Raw genomic sequence first — 21398 nt, forward strand, 5'->3', positions numbered from 1 at the left:
CAATCACCTTCATACAACTTTGCAAACTTTTTTTATCTCTGTCTTCCACTCACCCCCGTACGATATTTCATCCAATCTGCGATTTCTCTCTGTTCTGGTGGAGCCAGTTGCAGGTCAAAACGTTGTGCTATGAGGAGGTAAAGGAAATATTTATGGAGGAACTTAATGTTCAGGTATTGGTAGTTCTTTCTAATAATTTTTCTATGGTGTCATTTGATTAATATAGGTAATTGGTTGTTGCAAAATATAATTACGGTTTGCTCTTTTCAACTTTAGTGATATCATGCCATCATCCTCATAGGTGTGTTCTGCACGTCATGTTCTTTGTAGCTTTCTTGTGTGGAAACAACCAACTAGAAAAGGCAGGAAGTGTGTCTTAGTGATCATGTTTCAGTACTGCACACAAGAAGTTACCCGCTCTGAGTTTTATTTTATGAAGCAGATTTGAATCTTTGCTCCAAGTGGAAGAGAGTGTTACTGTCAGACAGTATTGGTTGCTGTTGCAGGATTACAGTAATAATTTATTAGCTAGGAATTTTTGTCAGCTGAGCATTTTCCTCTAGACGTGTGTGCCATTTGGAATCCCTTCGGTCCAAATCAATTTCTTATCTATGTTCACTCTATGGCGATCCCATATTTTTTTATACTATGTGATTCCTTCATGCTTCTTTCATTGGTTCATATTTTACGATGATTAATTACACGACAAGGAAGGTTTATATTTATCATATTTTTGGTAGAATCGGTTCTATGTGTGTTTGTTCCTTTTCGTTCCATCGAGTTAGGCATGAAATAAGTTCAAGTTCAATTGTTGTTTACTTCAGCAAAGTCATGCCTTGTTGTATCGGTGTGTCGGTAGACCTCATCTCCCACTATGCATGTGAGTTGCTTTGAGAACCATGAAAAACAGATTACAATGTAGTTTTGCTAGATTCTTAATGACTTCACTTTGTTTGCATGTGGATAAACTAATAGGCGAGCCCTCTAACTGCAGTTTAACTTATCTACTTTAAGAGTAGGCCTAAGCGAGCATGAACAAAACTTTTGAATCATCTACCTGACAAATCATAAAATTGTTACATGTAAATATTTTGATGTTCTAATCTAAATGCAATCAATTGTTTTATATTGTTATTCTAAATATCAAGGTAACAGATTACTTTGTGTAATTCTAATATCTAATTCAACAATTCCTTCCATCTTATAAATCAAACAACTTCTGCGTATACCATCTATTGAGTTTCAGATGGATGCTAAGATAGCAATGGAACACAAACTTGGTTCCACCGTTAGTACGTGATTCTGAAATTTCTCAGTTGGAAATATTTAGTACTTACCACTTGCTCTTCCTACAGTTTCCCCCTCTTCTACAGATTAGCCGATTAAGTGCCTGAAACGAAACCAAAGGCTATATATGCTGGAGCAAGCAAATTATCAAGTACAGTATACTAGAGTCTATGAGCATCTTGAATTCTGTTGCAATATATGTCAACATCCAAAATTTATTTTTCACCTCGTTGAGTTATGAGTAGCAGTAATACTACATGAAGATTATAAATTAGGTAAGTTTTTTTGCTCTCTAGAGTACAGACTCAATATGTATAATATTTAATAAACTGGCCTCAAGAACACAAAGGTCTGTTCCATACTTCCATTTCATTTTCCCACTCCTCATAAATACTCATGTTGCTTATTACAGATCGAAGGTATGCCAAAAATTTAAGCAGAAGGCAATGTTTGCTACAGATTCCTTTAAATGTCTATTTCTTTAGTACGTCTCCCCTTAGTATATAATTCATAGAGATAAATTCTGAATAGCTCTAGCCGGGTATAAATTTAGGACCTTTTCTGTATTGTCGAACAAGGTTTCACTGCAATGGGAGCCATAGCTCAAACTTGGGATAGCTCTGTGTCAGATGAAATATAGTTACGCAAGAAGCGAGCTTGCCAATCAGGCTAGACTATTCTCAAACTTTTTTAACAAAATTGCAGAAAGCTTGGTTGTTTCCAGTTGAACAAATGTTATGTTGTCAAAGAGGATTCAAGTTTCATTTTTTCTGTAGGTAGTACTCATTCAACAAAATTTGATCGACTCTTTGCTGAAATTTATTTCAGTACTAATGCATAACCAAGCCATGATATCTAGCTTGAGCAGCTCAAGAAGGAGGTACTAAAAGCATGTAGGTGTACTGGCATTTTACGCATGTTCACATTTATTTCTGTTATAACTTTTATTCCAATACGGTTTGTCTTTCTTCTTACGCATGATATTACTTGCTATATTAGTTATGTTGTCTGTACCGGGAGTTCTACTTTTCTGTCTATGATGCAGGTGGTTCCTGATTGGTTAACATTTCAGTTTGGACCTTATTTAATTCGTGCGAGTCTAACAACAGCCCTTTCAATGCTGGTTCATTTTGGTAATGCTTTTCATGTATCAAATGGAATTGATGGTCTGCCACGTTGTTACATACAACTTTCAGTATGGTTATTCTCTAACAAAACAAGAAAACAAAAAAAATTATGATTACTATATATCTCCACGTTGCATGTATGTTAGTCCGTAGAATACCGTTAATTGATATTTCAAAATTATAATCTTTGACAACACTTTTGTCCCATAAATGTGATGCGCTCCACAAGAAATGACCAAGTGCATTAGGGTCACCTATATCTTCTTTGTTTCCAAACATGGCGGCCCTTCGTAGAGGCATGTGAAGATGTCATTTATGCACCATATATACAACCTAATGATTATTTCGTAGTATTTGTCTTGGCGGTATTGATTAGTTCTATTTACTATCTAAATAGTTTTGCATGTTGTTATACAAGCCAATTTGTATGTGTGAACCTTTCTTTTACCGTTCTTGATATTACTGAATAATGTACAATTATATTTATGCAATTTAGTATGTTTCATGTGATCTTATATTTACAGAAAATCCTCACACTTCATTATACAAATAGATGGGCGCAGCAACGCGCGCCATCAATGATCTAGTAAGTATAAAAACCCTTGACATTTTTCCTCCTCTGCTAGTGGAGCATATCGGAATTTGGCAGTTTGTCGACGTGCATGTAATCATGTAGCACCACATGTAGCTAAAAAAAGCAATATTAGTATATTACTCACTATGTAAAAAATGACATGACAACAACAACACCTTTATCTCCAATGCCTTTGAATGCTCAACATAGCCTTACGTGCTATATGACCTTGGTTGCAGCACACGATGGCTGAGAAGCCGTGGTGAGATTTCAACATCTAGGTGCCCGCACAATCACTGGCGATCTTTAATGCCGCCACTAGATTCATCATTAGGGACGATAGTAATACTCTCTTTTGTATTGATCGGTGGCTACTAGAATGTCACATCCGCGACACCGCACCATGCCTATTTGCCTCCGCTCAAACTAGGGAGCTCGACCGCCCACAGTGAGAGAAGGGGTGTGAGGTGTTGAAACACACGGCACGCTACTCTAGCGCCAAAACAATTTTCCTACCACGCAACCAAGATCATGTTGATGTGGACATATCACAGGATTGGGTTTACCACAAGACGCGCAGTCACCGCAGCAGAAGTAGAGTTGGTGATGCGTGTAGCCAATCAGCAGAGTCATCTCCTCCTCGTGTAGCCGATGTCCCATGAACAGTTCCTTATGGATCCCTCAAACGACTCCTTGCAGTTCCCTCGAACGGGTCGTCCTAGCACCGCAGATGCGATGTCTCTAAGGTATCCACACGTACGGGGAGCAGTGTCGGGCAGACTGCTAGGTCCGGTCGCGCGATATGGGGGCGTGGGTATTGGGAATATGCCCTAGAGGCAATAATATTTGTATTATTATATTTTGATAACCCACAAGTATAGGGGATCAGTTGTAGCCTCTTTCGATAAGTAAGAGTGTTGAACCCAACGAGAAGCTAAAAGTAGAACAAATATTCCCTCAAGTTCTATCGACCACCGATACAACTCTACGCACGCTTAACGTTCGCTTTACCTAGAACAAGTATGAAACTAGAAGTACTTTGTAGGTGTTGTAGGATAGGTTTGCAAGATAATAAAGAGCATGTAAATAAAAGCTAGGGGCTGTTTAGATAAAGAAACAACTAACTTAGTTTTAGTAGAGAGCTTTTTGTCACAAGAAAGTTATTTGTTCCTAGGCAATCGATAACTAGATCGGTGATCATTATTGCAATTTTATATGAGGGAGAGGCATAAGCTAACATACTTTCTGTTCTTGGATCATATGCACTTATGATTGGAACTTTAGCAAACATTCGTAACTACTAAAGATCATTAAGGTAAAACCCAACCATAGCATTAAAGTATCAAGTCCTCTTTACTCCCATACACAAACAACCTACTTACTCGGGTATGTGCTTCTGTCACTCACACCACCCACACAAGAAAATCATGAACATATTGCAAACCCTATAGCGGGGATCCCTCACGCTTGCGTGACACGGAGAGCACCATAGGACAACACCAATAATAAAACATGCAACCAAACCAATCACGATCATCAATCAACCCATAGAACAAAATAGATCTACTCAACCATCATAGGATAGCCACACATCATTGGGAAATAACATATAGCATTGAGAACCATGTTTAAGTAGAGATTACAGCGGGGATAAGGGGTGTTACACCGCTGCATAGTGGGGGAGAGAGTTGGTGATGACGGTGGCAAAGTTGTTGGTGTAGATCGCCGTCACGATGATGGCCCCGACGGCATTCCGGCGCCACCGGGAGAGAGGGGGAGAGAGCCCCCCTCCTTCTTCTTCTTCCTTGACCTTCCACCTAGATGGGAGAAGGGTTTCCCCTCTGGTCCATGGCCTCCATGGCGGTGCAGGGGCGAGAGCCCCTCCGAGATTGGATCTCTCCCTGTTTCCTTCTTTTTCTGCGCTTCCTGTTTCTGGCCTTTCACCGTTTCTTAAATTCCAGGAGATCCGTAACTCCGATTGGGCTAAAATTTTAACACAATTTTTATCCAAATATTAGCTTTCTTGCGCCAAAAGAAGGGCACAAACCGCCTTACGGGTGACAACAAAGGGCCCAGGGCGCGCCCTACCCCTGGGGCGCACCCCTCACCCTTGTGGGCCCCTCGGGCATCATCTCGCGTTGATTCCACTTCCCAAAATTTCACATATATTCAAAAGAAATCTCTGTAAGTTTTTATCCCATTTAGACTCCGTTTGATATGGATTTTCCACGAAACAAAAAACATGCAACAAACAGGAACTGGCACTGGGCACTAGATCAATATGTTACTCCAAGAAAATCATATAAATTGTTGCCAAAAGTATGTAAAAGTTGTAGAATATTGGCATGGAACAATAAAAAATTATAGATATACGGAGACGTATTAGCATCCCCAAGCTTAATTCCTGCTTGTTCTCGAGTAGGTAAATGATAAAAATGATATTTTTTTATGTGGAATACCTAGCATAATCTTGATCATATAATCAAATCATGGCATGAATATTAAGACACGAGGGATTCAAAGCAATAGTCACTACTGCTGGATGCTACTAATGCGGCATTATGATCAGAGACCCTTTTCACGAAATTGTGTGCGATGCACTAATCGCAAACGGGGATGTAAAAACCCATCAAAAAGGTGCAAAACGTTTGTGATGGAGGATGCATCAAACACGGTTCAGATTTTAGTTGCGTGTGCGATGCAGGGCATACGGTTCAGTTCAATGAACTATTCGTGATGATGAGGAACAAAATAAATGGACAACGAGATGAAGGTGTGTGTGATATACAACATACGGTTCACTCGGATGAACTGTTTGTGATTAGGAAACACAAAAGAAACGGTCAGCCAGATGAAGGTGTGTGCGATATACGGCATGTGGTTCACTCGGATGAACTGTTTGCTTTGAGCCAAGAGAACAGAAACGGTTCAATATAACAAGATGTGTGTGATACACGGCAAATAGGTCTATAATCAGAAATGTGTGCGAGGATCGATAATAACACACATGATTGCTGCTAATAAGCCGTGTGTGTTGTGGGCAAACGCTTGGTGGTATACAATTGTCAGCGATTGATGAAATCATCACCGATGGGTTCCCCAATAGGGTCCGTGTGCGTTGTCATTGCACACAGAACAACATCATATGTACTTATAACTTATAAGGACTTGATTCCATAAGCAGATTGAATATTGAATTACATATGTGGCTAGTACACACATGACCTTTGCACATATGAAAGTACGTTCCAAAATGCCCAGGAAACTCAAATAATGTATAAAAGGCAAAACAAACCGTGAATAATTTCATATTTTTAGGACGACACTACTATATATAGTTGCATGTTGCCTTTGTAAAATAAATCAAGGCGTGAAGAGACAACGTATGTCGTTTCGCACACATAGGTGACAAGGTCCCTCTCGGAACCATGAGTCTTTTTGAGAGAAGCTCTGGTTTGTAAGAAGTTTGTACCAAAACTTGTCCCAAATTGGACTAATTTTTTACCAGAACATGTTGCTGCTATGTCATAATACCATGCTAAGTTTCATGATTTTGAGGCGAGTTTTGGATTTACAGTAATTTAAAAATAGGTTTCTCAATGTTTGTTGTCGAGTCGGCACCTCCCTAGATAGGCTTTTTCCTCGTGGGTCCCAAATGACAAATCCAAATCTGTCACTACCATGCTACTTTTATTATTAAGAATTACAACCCATTTGGTGTGCTAGCTGAAAATAAGTTTGTGGGTGCTAAGAACTTGCGGGTTCTGTAATGAACAAAGATCTCAAGGATCCCGCGAGAGTGATGTTCTTTCCCTATGTTGTGAATGCTTATAATATTTATGTCTTAATGAAAGAAATGGCAAGCCATTGGCCCAGTATGAAAGAAAATATGGGTCAAAACTGATTTGAAAAGGGAAAAAATATCTAACTCCAGCTTATAAACAGTACAAAAGCACGAGGATTAATTGCTCATCAGGTTTAGACAAAATCCAGATTGAACAGGACAATGACATCTAGCTCAACCAAAGTTTTCGGCAGTCACAATCAAATGGATCGGTCTGATCCATAAAATCAAGACCCCTGACCAGAAATTCTACTGGTACATGATGACAAGCTGTTGTAAATAGAAGCCGAGCACGATCAGAAGCCCTTAGGTCCACCCGAAACTTCTTTTTATGTTGTTCAACACTTGCAGCGGTAAGAAATTTCTTGTCAAAAAACTTAATCCTCACAGACAATAGTGCTCTCGCATTCAACATGAAGAATGTGACAAAGCTAGGGCGTGTTTGGTTGCCCGCATTAGGCCCAACCTGGTCTGTGCAGGAATAAAGTGGCCCGTTTGGTTGCCTGCTTTCACTGTGCGGCCCGCATCGCACGGTTAAAGCACGTTCAGGCCAGGCCCAGGGGAAACGCCCCGAACCGGCAGTAGCTCGCGAGCCTGGCTCGTGCGAGGCAGGGAGGGCGACGCGCTTCTCCCCTCGTGCAAGCAGGGGAGATGGCGCGAGCTCACCCGCGTCGCCGAAAAATCGGCAGGAGGATTTCGGCTCACCTCCCGCCGAGTCCACCCCTATTTAGCCCCTTCCTCACCGCCCCAACTACCGCCACCATTCACCCTCCGTTCGGGCTTTCCCGCCGTCGCGCATCGGCACCGACGACCAGGTAAGCAGCGCATCTTCATTGGCCGGCGGTCCACGGCGTCGACGCTCCTTCACTGGCCAGCGTTGATCTTCCACGACCGTCCCCCCTCGTCCTCAAGCTACAGCCATGGCCTCTATGAGTTCAATCCCCTTTCTCTCTGTTCCTTCTAGCTAGATCTGAGTTGCAGCTAGGGTTTGATCTAGATGCATGGTTGATTAGCGGTCTGATCTGTGAGCTGATATGGTTGATTGCTATGCTGCGGTTGCAATTTGTGGTAGGGCTAGATGTTCAAGCATGTGCTAGGCTAGATTAGTAGTAGAGTTTGAAGTTGAACCTTGTGCTTGTGTTGAATCATGCTTAGATCTGTGATTTGTAGCTATTGGTTTTCCATTTGTAGCATGCTATTTGTTGTAGTTGTATGTTCCTGCTCATAGATTGTCCCGTCTGCTTGGTAGGGTAGCGATGAAGCGTGTGCTTACTATGATAGTGATGAACCATGTACATGTATGCTTCTGCTTTCATGGATTGTCCGGTATGTTGTGTGCTATGCTTACTGTCAATGCGTGCTACGATTGTAGGACATGACCACGTAGACGTAAGATCTTAGTCAGGCCCTTGTCTTGTCCGACAGCCAGTTTGCTCCATCGTTTGTCGAGGACTCGCAACCTATGTCCCAGATGGCACCTGATTCAGAGGTGTTCGCCTCTAATTCCCTCTATGTGCCAGTAGTGCTCGTTGAGCCAACTGCTGCCGCTGCACTCAAGCTAGCAGCAGCAAAGGCAAAGAAGGATGGTAGGTCGAACAACATGAAGTGGCAGCCGTTCATGTCCATGTTCATGCTGAACAAGATGTGTGAGCTCATCTCTAGTGGAGTTAGGATTGACAAGGGCTTCAAGGAGGTGCACTCTAACACCATTGCGAAGCAGGTGTTTGAGTTCTGTGGGCAAGAGGTGTCTGCCACCCAGGTGTACAACCACCTGAGGAAGTGGAGAAGTCGATGGATCCAAGTGTCCAGGCTGAGAGACCTTAGCGGTGCCTCATGGGATGAGAACACTTGCTCCATAGTTCTGGAGGCAGAGCACTATGCCTTCCATGTCGCGGTTAGCTCACATCCCTCTTCCTTTTCATACTGTCCACCATTGCCTACTCCTAATCGCAACTAACAACACTTGTGTTTCATTCTTAGGACCACCCAAGGGACGCTGAGTTCCTCAACACACCCATACAGAACTACAACCAGATGCATCACATCTTCTCCTTCAGGCTGGCAACTGGGAAGCATGCCATGGGCTCAGGGGAGCCTCTTGGTTCTCCCATGCCAGACTTCCCTAGGACCCCGGACGTCGAGGTCCTCGATGGCCCTGACAAGCCCGCTACGAAGCCCTTCGACAAGCCATTTGACCCCGTCCATGATAGGAAGAGGAAGAGAGGAGGCCTGATGGAGGAGGAGATCAATGTCTTCTGCAGCATGACTGAGGTGGTGAAGGAGGTGGCAACAACCATCAGGGAGTGCAAGCCCCTCGACGTCCACCCTGACCTGTATGGCGCTGTCATGACCCAGGGTGGCTTCAGCGACGAGGCTCTCATGGCAGCTCTCATCCACCTGCTTGACAACAAGGCCCAGGGTGTCGGGTTCGTTGCCATGGCCGACGCTCACAGGGTGCTGTGGCTCAGGAGTTGGCTGGGAAAGCACTACTACTAGAGTAGTGCTGCCTGTGAGCGTGCATGATCCCCGACGGCGATGGCGGTGGCGAAAACGACGACGATGACGATGACGACGTACATTTTGTGTAGCTAGGGCTCAAAAACTATTTCATGGTCTGTATATTTTGGTGAGGTGGTATATACTATCCCCTCACGCTGATGGTGAACTTGCGGTGGTAAGACGACACCCTCTTTTGGATGTGGTGGTAGGTTAACACCAAGGTAGTGCTAGGAAGAACTTGCTATGCCGTATGATCATGCATGCTTTACTTCTCTTATGCTCCATTGTTGTTTGTGTGCTACTTTACTGCTACTTGTGTGCTCCATTGATTTGCTGCTTCAACTCTTGCTCTTGTGCATTGCTAGGTCAAGTGGTATGCCGTGTTCGTCGGTAAGGTCCCGGGGGTTTATAGTTCATGGGAAGAGGCTAGTGCACAAGTGGCATCTTATAGCAACGGCACCCATAGAGGGTTCAAGACTAGGCAGGCAGCAAAACAAGCTTACTCCGACTGGGTGCAAATGCATGGCAGTAGTGTTGACAATCGCAAGGTTGGAGGTGTCAAGGTGGATCGTCAGTTTGGGCTGAAGCTAAAGAACTTCATCATCTTCGCCCAGTTCATCGCCATTGATGTGTTGTGGCGTTGGTGTGCTAGGTGTGGGCAAGCTCACCAACTAGGGTACAAGGTAAGCACAACATGTACGCCGTATGCAACCAAACGCTGTGTTCATGTGCCGCTCGGGTCAATGCAGGCAACCAAACAAAGTGCACTTGGGTATTACCTAATGCAGGGACACTAGATGCAGGCAACCAAACAACTGGCAGATGGTGTATTAGGGTCTGCTTTTGCTCAACCAGGCTGGTTTGGGAAGTGTATGCGATGCAGGCCCTGTAGCAAACGGCAACCAAACACGCCCCTAGTGTTTGCATTGTTGGATGCATATCCTTCTAGTGTTACTGTCTTGAAATGAATGTCATGAGATTTGAGAAAATCCTGATGCTTCTTGAACCATCGATTGGTTATACCTTTTTCACCATGTGTTAGTGCCTAAATAGAGATGAAGATTGAAAACAGTTAATATCTAAAAAGATTATGTTGAAAGAGTGATAGCTCAACGATTAATTATAGTACATTACATATGGGCTTTCAATGTGCGTGAAATCATCACCTTTATATACAAATTCTCCAGACATGGAAAGCATTGCAGCAAGCCAATAATCGTGTTTAGATCAAAACACCACATACTGATATGTAAGGTCTTGACAGAATCCACCACCACTGATAGGATGGACAAGCTCTTCATTGAGCATAGAACATAATATTAGTGCCAAAAGTGTACTCCAAGATGATACTGAACTTATGCGCACAAATGAAAAAGGCAGATTACAAAAGTTTACGTGAATAATATATAGTACCTCAATGGGTGTGGAGCCAAACACCATTTTGAACCATCTAAAAGGATCATGAATTGCACCCAAGGTCTCCAGTTTAGGCGCAAAGACTATAGTTATTTGCGAAGGTACTATACCAGAATCAAGGAGCAACCTTTAAAGTGAAGGGGCATCTTCGATGATGAGATCATGTCCAAAAAAACAAATTCCCATGCTTACAAGGTGGGGCGACTTTATTTTGAGACAACGGTTATGAATTCTCATTGCAAAAACAAGCAGCAAGCGCTCCAGGGCAGGGCAGCTGGAGTGGATGATGCTGTGCAATGCGGTCTCCGACAAATCAACCACCACAAGCACAAGTTTTTTTTAGCAGTGGGAGTCGAAGCATTTGTACCAGATTGTCTGCTAGATGGCACCGGGCAAAGGTGGTGGCGTGGAGAGAGGAGGAAACCACGTGATGGACGTCGGTGGTGAGGGCACAGCTACATCGGTTCGTGGTATGTTACATACATAGCCATGGTAGAACTCAAGCTGCTGGAGTTTATCGAATTGATGGGATGTCAGCAGGCGGCCACCATGTAGGGTATGTCCGGTAGGTAGCATGCTGGGATGCAGATGCGTTGAATGGAGCCCCCGTGGGAGGAGATGATGGCTCCGGGGAGTTTAGAATCATCATTGACAGATAGCTGATGACAGTCGAGATTAAGAGGCGTGGTGCACCACAGAGTGCGCCACTGATATGCGAGGAGTTGTGTGCGGCAGCCATCCTTGGTGGGGAGAAGGGAGATCCCCAAGGATTCCGTCCGGGAGATCGCTGAGGCGGTCCGCCGGAGATTCTACTGGTTCCTCAGGTCCAGGGGCGCTTCTGGCCACACAGCTGGGTCCAAGATCTACATCCAGCGGCGGCGCTGGTCGGAGCCTCATCTGTGTACATACCAATCTGAAAGAAAAAAGTGGCATAACATGTAGGACATTCGAAATCAATTCTCAAGATCAGGAAGAAAAAAGGCACAAACATATATGTAGGACATTCAAAATCAATTCTCAATATCTGGCCACGAATTATTAGCACGCAATCTGACCCTAGTTGGATTATTAGCAAAAATCATTTTGTATAGAACAAACAATTAATCACTAACTCTATACGGGTAACATTCAAACAATCAATACACTACGTGCATCTGGATCTTAATTACTCTAATTCATGGACTGAGAGAACATAACCATAGGATTTGTATTCCAGAAAAATTATAGAGGGGTGGGGTGGGGGGGGGGATTAACCAAAGAAAACACTTGATATGTTTGCCGCACAAATGGGTATATAGATGACTAACCGGTTTTCCGTCGGAGTCGCAGTTGTTGCCGGAGTTGCTGTTGACCTCCAGCTCTGACTGGGGGGGGGCACGACGGCGCCGAAGAATTCATGGTCGTGCTGCTATCCGCGCGAGACCTCGTCGGCGGCAACGGAAACCTATGTGGCCAGCTTCACGCGTTGTGTGGGTGCTTCACCAGCCCTGGCGTCGCCACTCCCTCCGATGGTGCGCTTCGGCGGCATCGTCATACACTCCGGAGTCGAGACGTCGGTGACCACTGTGGACCGGGGGTGCGGCCGCCTATTATGGCCGGAGGCTCGGACGCGCAATTAATACGGACCAGTGGGAGCGATGCAGGCTATGGTCAAAAGTTGTCTCGCCTCCCGGTGAGCCTGCGCGGCGGACGTCTGCCATTCCTACCATCATTTCACACAGCTACTCACACGCTTCCCTGTCAATTCACACACCTGCACACATGCCTCCCCGTCAATTCCCACACTTGCACGCACGCCTCCCCATCTTCCTGCGCGGCGGACTGCCCGCATGCGTCCCGTCAACTCACGCCTACTCGCACGGCACACGGGCGTGTGGCAGCACGTATATTTTTTGGTTTATTTTCTGCCGCTTTACTGTCTCACTGAACCGTTTGCGTTGAAGAGATGCAGAAATCCAGCATTGAACATCTCGCACGCTTCCTGATGAACCTACGCACCAGGCGAGTTTTTGATTTACTAGAATTTAAAAATCATGCATCTCAACGTTTTGCCGGCAATCAACGGTGCCCTGGTGTTTGAAATTCATTCCCATTTCTTGCATGGGACCTAAGCATGCACCCAAGGACACAAATTTGATTTTTCAACCAATTTATATGCACTGGAGCATGTGCATGTAGTTCAAATTTGAATTATGCACATAAGTGCATTAAAAACTCAGTTAATGCATAAAAATGCCCAAACGAACCCCAAAAAATCACAAAAACTGAAACAATACTCCTGTTGTTCTATGTTGACACGAGAAAAATTTTGGAAGCAATAAGAGGCAATGGATATCGTTTTGACCCCAAAGGTGGGATGTTCTCTACCGAAACCATCATGCTTGTTATGAGAAGCTCTGGTTTGTGAAAAGCATATAACCAAACCTGCCCCAAATGGGACAAAATTTTTACCACGACATGTTGATGCCGCTCCATGCTAGCATGCCAAGTTTCATGAATTTCAGACGAGTTTTGGATTTACTAGAATTTGAAAACCAAGCATCTCAACGTTTTGCCGACAATCAACGGTGCCCTGGTGTTTGAAATTCATTCCCATTTCTTGCATGGGACCTAAGCATGCACCCAAGGACACATATTTGATTTGTCAACCAATTTATATGCACTGGAGCATGTGCATGTAGTTCAAATTTGAATTATGCACATAAATGCATTGAAAACTCAGTTAATGCATAAAAATATCCAAACGAACCCCGAAAAATCACAAAAATTGACACAACACTCCTGTTGTTCTATGTTGACACGAGAAAAAATTTGGAAGCAATAAGAGGCAATGGATATTGTTTCGTCCCCAAAGGTGGGACGTTCCCTACCGAAACCATCATGCTTGTTGTGAGAAGCTCTGGTTTGTGAAAAGCATATACCCAAACCTGCCCCAAATGGGACAAATTTTTTACCACGACATGTTGATGCCGCTCCATGATAGCATGCCAAGTGTCATGAATTTCAGACGAGTTTTGGATTTACTATAATTTAAAAACCAGGCATCTCAATGTTTTGCCGGCAATCAACGGTGCCCTGGTGTTTGAAATTCATCCCCATTTCTTGCATGGGACCTAAGCATGCACCCAAGGACACATATTTGATTTTTCAACCAATTTTTATGCACTGGAGCATGTGCATGTAGTTCAAATTTGAATTATGCACATAAATGCATTAAAAACTCACCTAATGCATAAAAATGTCCAAACGAACCCTGAAAAATCACAAAAAATAACACAACACTCCTGTTGTTCTATGTTGACACCAGGAAAAATTTGAAAGCAATAAGAGGCAATGGATATCGTTTCGTCCCCAAAGTTGGGGCGTTCCCTACCGAAACCATCATTCTTGTTGTGAGAAGCTCTGGTTTGTGATAAGCATATACCCAAACCCGCCCCAAATGGGACAAAACAAATTAGCGTGCCATGTTGATGCCGCTCCATGATAGCATGCCAAGTTTCATGAATTTCAGGTGAGTTTTGGATTTACTAGAATTTAAAAACCAGGTATCTCAATGTTTGCGGCCGAGTGACAGTGGCAAGGTGTTTGACATTCATTCCCATTTCTTGCATGGGACCTAAGCATGCACCCAAGGACAAAGATTTGATTTTTCAACCAATTTATATGCACCAGAGCATGTGCATGTAGTTCAAATTTTAATTATGCACATAAATGCATTGAAAACTCACTTAATGCATAAAATATGTCCAAAGGAACCCTAAATAATTCCAATTCTTTTATGATCACTTCAGATAAAAGGTCTAGCAATTCAAACACCGTCCATAGACACTGTGACCCCATTATGTAATTCAAATCAAGACAAAAATCAAGTAGATCCCACACAGTTTATTATAACCAACCATGTGAGATGCAGCACAAAATATCTTGGAGCACCGTCGGAGTATAGTATGCATACAACTTACATGATAAGGTGCGACCGCTACAGTCCACAACCCGCTCTAAATAAGGGACTGTGTCTGATGACACTTTGCGTGCCAGTTTTTTGGCTGAAGCGATTCCAAATTTTTGGCTTCCGTGGAAATATCTACCTCCCCGCCCCTCCCCCTTACCACAAGCCACATTTCCCCTGTTTCTGCCTTCCTTTCCAAGTTGAAACCTTCACTCCTTGCTTGCAGCGCTGCCGCCTCCTCGTCGGCGACCCTCCTTCACGCTGCTCGGCCTCGCCTATCCAGGCAGGTAATCCACACCCGACCCCCATCCTCCTCCTCCTTCCACATCCCACATGCCCCGACCGTCGGTGCGAGCGCGACACCTTCCACCCAAATCACTGACCCCTCCACCAAATAAGCGCCGACCTAAGCCATGGTGCACGCAGTATAGCCAGGACCTCAAGGAGCATTTGGTAGCGGAGAAGCAAATCACGGCTGCACGCGCGGATGAGGTCGTGATGACTGCCATTCATGCCGCCCCCCAGATCTTGGAGGAGCACCTCACCATCGAGGCCACTATTGACGCCTCGCGCGGTGACGCCATGACGTGGTTGGCTGCTTTAAACGACAGTTCATGGCATTTTCTCGAGGCCACCGTCGGTGCCTTCGATGAAGACTACGATGTGTTTTCTCAGCGTGCACGTGCTTACCTCATCTCGAGAGCCAGCAGGTTGGTGCCCGGAGTGGCTCAGGCAACTCACCACTACAACAAGGGCACCCACGATGCGGAGGCCTCGCCCTCTTCCATGTCCAAGGAGCCAATCGTCATCAATATCTCCGACAATGAGGAGTAGCTTGTCTTATTAGCTCACTATAAGGACCCATGTTCAGTTTGCTAGCTACTGCCTTTCCTTAACAAATTCTAGTGAATTGTGCTATCTACTTTTACCATGCAATCTTCTGCTATAGTGTATATGTTCTATATGTCGTGCAATGTGGTTTTCAATTAACTGCTTGGTTCAATTCTGCAAATGTGATGTTCAATTCTTCAGGGTGCAATATTTCCAAGTTGTTAAGCATGCTTGGTTTGGTTAACTGTCTGATCTTCTATTAGGAGTATGTTATATTGTTCAATTGGTGTTTAGTTAACTGCTTGGTTCATTTGTTGTGGCTTGGTTCACTTGTTGTGGTGTTTAGTTAACTGCTTGGTTCAATTCTACAATGCGATGTTCAATTGTTGTGGCGGCATTCTGTTATTGTATACCACGTGAGGAATAAATCGAATTTGGTTGTACTAAATACATGAGAAACAAATACAATTGCTATATTTCCAAGTTGTTAAGCATGCTTTGTTTGGTTAACTGTCTGATCTTCTATTAGGAGTATGTTATATTGTGTAATGTGGTGCTCAGTTAACGTTTGGTTCATTTGTTGTGGTGTTTAGTTAACTACTTGGTTCAATTCTGCAATGCGATGTTCAATTGATGTGGCTGCATTCTCTTATTGTATACCATGTGAGAAATAAATCAAATTTCGCTGCACTTAATACATGAGAAACATATACAAGTTGTAGGATCGAAAGTATGTCTAGAGGGGGGAGGGTGATTAGACTACTTGACCAATTAAAAATCTATCCTTTTCCCAATTTTAGTCTTTGGCAGATTTTAGCTATCTTAGCACAAGTCAAGCAATCTTAACACAATTCAAGCAAGCATGCAAAGAGTCTATGAGCAGCGAAAAGTAAAGCATGCAACTTGCCAGAATGTAAAGGGAAGGGTTTGGAGAATTCAAATGCAATTGGAGACACGGATGTTTTTGTTGTGGTTCCGATAGGTGGTGCTATCGTACATCCACGTTGATGGAGACTTCAACCCACGAAGGGTAACGGTTGCGCGAGTCCACGGAGGGCTCCACCCACGAAGGGTCCACGAAGAAGCAACCTTGTCTATCCCATCATGGCCATCGCCCACGAAGGACTTGCCTCACTAGCGGTAGATCTTCACGAAGTAGGCGATCTCCTTACCCTTACAAACTCCTTGGTTCAACTCCACAATCTTGTCGGAGGCTCCCAAGTGACACCTAGCCAATCTAGGAGACACCACTCTCCAAGAAGTAACAAATGGTGTGTTGATGATGAACTCCTTGCTCTTGTGCTCCAAATGATAGTCTCCCCAACACTCAACTCTCTCTCACAGGATATGGATTTGGTGGAACGAAGATGTGAGTGGAAAGCAACTTGGGGAAGTCTAGAGATCAAGATTCATATGGTGGGAATGGAATATCTTGGCCTCAACACATGAGTAGGTGCTTCTCTCTCAGAAAATGTGTATTGGAAGTGTAGGTATGTTCTGATGGTTCTCTCGACGAATGAAGAGTGGGTGGAGGGGTATATATAGCCTCCACACAAAAACTAACCGTTACACACAATTTACCAATCTCGGTGAGACCGAATTTAGAAACTCAGTCGGACTGATTTAGCAAACCTAGTGACCATTAGGATTTTCGGTGGGACTGAGATGCAACTCGATAGGACCGATATGGTTAGGGTTAGGGCATAATGTAATCTCGGTGTGAACGATTACACAAACTCGGTGGGACCAATTTTTGTAATAAGCTAACCAGAGAGTTGGTCAGGTAAACTCGGTGGGACTGATTTGCTCATTTCGGTGGGACCGAAATGTTTACAAAAGGGAAACAGAGAGTTTACATTGCAATCTCGATGGGACCGATCGCTCATCCCGGTAGGACCGAAACGTTACGAAGGGAAACAGAGAGATTGCAACCCCATCTCGGTGTGACCGAGATCCCTATCGGTGAGACCGATTTGCCTAGGGTTTGTGGCAGTGGCTATGACATCTGAACTCGGTGGCGCCGGATAGAAAGAATCGGTGGGGCCGAGTTTGACTTTTGGTTTAGGTCATATGTGGATGTGGGAAGGTAGTTGAGGGTTTTGGAGCATATCACTAAGCACTATGAAGCCAGAACCTCATCAAGCAACACCTCATCCCTCCTTGATAGTATTGGCTTTTCCTATAGACTCAATGTGATCTTGGATCACTAAAATATAAAATGTAGAGTCTTGAGCTTTGAGCTTGAGCCAATCTTTTTGTCGTTAGTATTTTGAGGGGTCCACTTTCCTCATCCATGCCATGCCATTCATTGAGCTTTTCCTGAAATATTAATCTTGGAATAATGTTAGCTCAATGAGCTATATGTTGTTAGGAATTACCAAAACCACCCAGGGATAGTTGCACTTTCACAAGTGCTATATTTCCTAGTTCTTAATCATGCTTGGTTTGGATAAATGGGTTTTCCATGTGGCTTGAATTAATCTGATGAATCTGCAATGTGCTTATTTTTCATCAACATATTTTACTGATAGCATGCGAACCCTTACTTAACCTGATGACTAACTACCTTATATGTGTTGCAGGGAAACAATGGGAAGCACTAAGATTTACAAGATGGTACTAACTATTATACCTTGCCTTTTTGTATTCCTTTACCCCATTTCCAATATAGAGAAGATATTTATGCACATCCTTGTTTTCAGGCTTCACTAATGATTACCTCTCAATCCACCTCTGTGGTCAAGAGGCAAGGATAGTTTTCATACAACACCCACGGTTCAATATTGAAGTGTTCCTGAAGAGGTCGAAGGATGGACGGTCAATCATCCACAGGCACTGGCCTAAAGTTGCAAAGACCTTCAACATGAATGAAGGCTCAATATTCGCCTTCCGCTTTAGCAATTTTCCACATGAGATGCATCTCTCTATGTATCGTCTATGATGCTAATTTCGAAAGGTTCTAGATGTTGCATGTGAAACTTGCTGTTGGTGTAGTTGTGTAATGGGGTGGCTGAGTGCTGAAGCTATATCATGTTGTACTACAATGTATTTCAATTATGAAATCCTGCTTCCTTAATATGGAAATGGAATATATTATGTGCTTAATATGAATGTCAATTATATTAGTAAATAGATTATTAATAATAGGGCAATTAGCCCGCTAATTGGCTAATTAGCTTGCTAATTGGGTTTTCCTATTGCAAACGATTAATGAGAAAACACCGTGGGCGATGACCTCAGGCAACGGACATAGTTTATAGGAATAAACCGTGTTGGATCAATGAACAATCACACACGACATTCTCTTGAAAACTATTTGCGTTATGCCACCTTGCGCAAACGTTTTCCTTGGAGTGACTGTGTGGGATGTATATACGAACGAAAACGTTTAGCGGTGATTGACTGTGTGGGATGTACTTATGACCGGAAATGATTTCACATGTATAATTGTATTTTTTGGGCACTAATGTACGTATTTCTGTATTTGAGTGCTCGCCAGTCGCACACGATCTCATTTTGCCGAGCGTGTGTGCCAGGACAGCATATCCCCGACGGTTTCTGGGTCGTGTGGGAAGGACCCCCCCTATCGCCCACACTCATTTGGTGACGGTTCTGAATGTCATCGCGGAAAGGGGTTAAAAACCGTTTGTTTAGGACCAACGCGTACCAATGAGTCTATCATTTGACATAAAGACAATAATACTTCAAGCATGCTAATAAAGCAATTATGTCTTTCTCAAAATAACATGGCCAAAGAAAGTTATCCCTACAAAATCATATAGCCTGGCTATGCCCCATCTTCATCACACAAAGTATTTCTGAAGGAAATATGCCCTAGAGGCAATAATAAAGTTGTTATTTATATTTCCTTATATCATGATAAATGTTAATTATTCATGCTAGAATTGTATTAACCGGAAACTTGATACATGTGTGAATACATAGACAAAACAAAGTGTCCCTAGTATGCCTCTACTTGACTAGCTTGTTAATCAAAGATGGTTAAGTTTCCTGATCATGGACATGTGTTGTCATTTGATGAATGGGATCACATCATTAGGAAAATGATGTGATGGACAAGACCCACCCGTTAGCTTAGCATAATGATCGTTAAGTTTTTATTGCTATTGCTTTCTTCATGACTTATACATATTCCTTCGACTATGAGATTATGCAACTCCCGAATACCGGAAGAACACCTTGTGTGCTATCAAACATCACAACGTAACTGGGTTATTATAAAGATGCTCTACAGGTGTCTCCGAAGGTGTTTGTTGGGTTGGCATAGATCGAGATGAGGATTTGTCACTCCGAGTATCGGAGAGGTATCTCTGGGCCCTCTTGGTAATGCACATCATGATAAGCCTTGCAAGTAATGTGACTAATGAGTTAGTTGCGGGATGATGCATTACGGAATGAGTAAAAGAGACTTGCCAGTAATGAGATTGAACTAGGTATGAAGATACCGACGATCGAATCTCAGGCAAGTAACATACCGATGACAAAGGGAATGACGTATGTTGTCATTGCGGTTTGACCGATAAAGATCTTCATAGAATATGTAGGAACCAATATGAGCATCCAGGTTCTGTTGTTGGTTATTGATCGGAGATGTGTCTCGGTCATGTCTACATAGTTCTCGAACCCGTAGGGTCCACACGCTTAACGTTCGATGACGATTTGTATTGTGAGTTATGTGTTTTGGTGATCGAAGATTGTTCGGAGTCCCAGATGAGATCACAGAGATGACGAGCAGTCTCGAAATGGTCGAGAGGTAAAGATTGATATATTGGATGACAGTATTCGGACACCGGAATGGTTCCAAAGTGTTTCGGGTTTTTATCGGAGTACCGGGGGGGTTACCGGAACCTCTGGGGGAAAGATATGGGCCATATTGGCCATAGAGGTGAGGGGAGTCATCCCACAATGGGTGGCGCGCGCCCCCCACGGGGAGTCCGAATTGGACAAGGGGAGGGGGCACGCCCCCCTTTCCTTCTCCTCCTCCTACTCCTTCCCCATTTCCCCTTCCGGTAAAAGGAAAGGGGGCGGCCGAATTGGACTAGGGGTCCAAGTGGGACTCCTCCCACTTGGCGCGCCCTAGGATGGCCTCCGCCCCTCTCCCTCCTTTATATACGGGGGCAGGGGAACCTCTAAGCACATCAATTGTTTCTTAGCTGTGTGCGGTGCCTCCCTCCACCGTTTACTCCTCCGGTCATATTGTCGTAGTGCTTAGGTGAAGCCCTGTGTGGATCACATCACCATCACCGTCTCCACGCCGTTGTGCTGATGAAACTCTCCCTTGACACTTTGCTGGATCAAGAGTTCGAGGGACGTCATCGAGCTGGACGTGTGTAGAACTCGGAGGTGCCATACATTCGGTGCTTGATCAGTTGAATCGAGAAGACGTTCGACTACATCAACCGCGTTAAGCTAACGCTCCCGCTTTCGGTCTACGAGGGTACGTGGACACACTCTCCCCCTCTCATTGCTATGCACGAGTAGAACACAAAGAGTTGTGGGCAATCATAGTCATACTGCTTACCACCAACGTCTTATTTTGATTCGGCGGTATTGTTGGATGAAGCGGCCCAGACTAACCTTACATGACCACGTTCATGAGACCGGTTCCACCGACAGACATGCAACTTGTTTTGCATAAAGGTGGTTGGCGGGTGTCTGTTTCTCCGACTTTAGTTGAATCGAATTTGACTATGGCCGGTCCTTATTGAAGGTTAAAACAACAAACTTGATGAAACATCGTTGTGGTTTTGATGCGTAGGTAAGAATGGTTCTTACTAGAAGCCCGTTGCATCCACAAAAAACTTGCAACAACAAAGTAGAGGACATCTAACTTGTTTTTGCAGGGCATGT

The 21398-nt window shown here is 43.8% G+C and overlaps 1 protein-coding gene across 1 annotated transcript; it reads left to right on the plus strand.

Annotated features, from left to right (window-relative positions):
- The first annotated feature begins 8432 nt into the window (after positions 1-8432).
- On the plus strand, positions 8433-9328 carry LOC147990802 (uncharacterized). Its single transcript, XM_087532000.1, has 2 exons — positions 8433-8726; positions 8813-9328. Exons 1-2 carry the CDS (start codon positions 8433-8435, stop codon positions 9326-9328), a joined length of 810 nt encoding a protein of 269 aa, XP_087388126.1.
- The last annotated feature ends 12070 nt before the right edge of the window (positions 9329-21398 follow it).

This window comes from Triticum urartu, chromosome 1A, assembly GCF_056163025.1.
Source record: "Triticum urartu cultivar PI428250 chromosome 1A, HENAU_Tu73, whole genome shotgun sequence".
Taxonomy (NCBI): domain Eukaryota; kingdom Viridiplantae; phylum Streptophyta; class Magnoliopsida; order Poales; family Poaceae; genus Triticum; species Triticum urartu.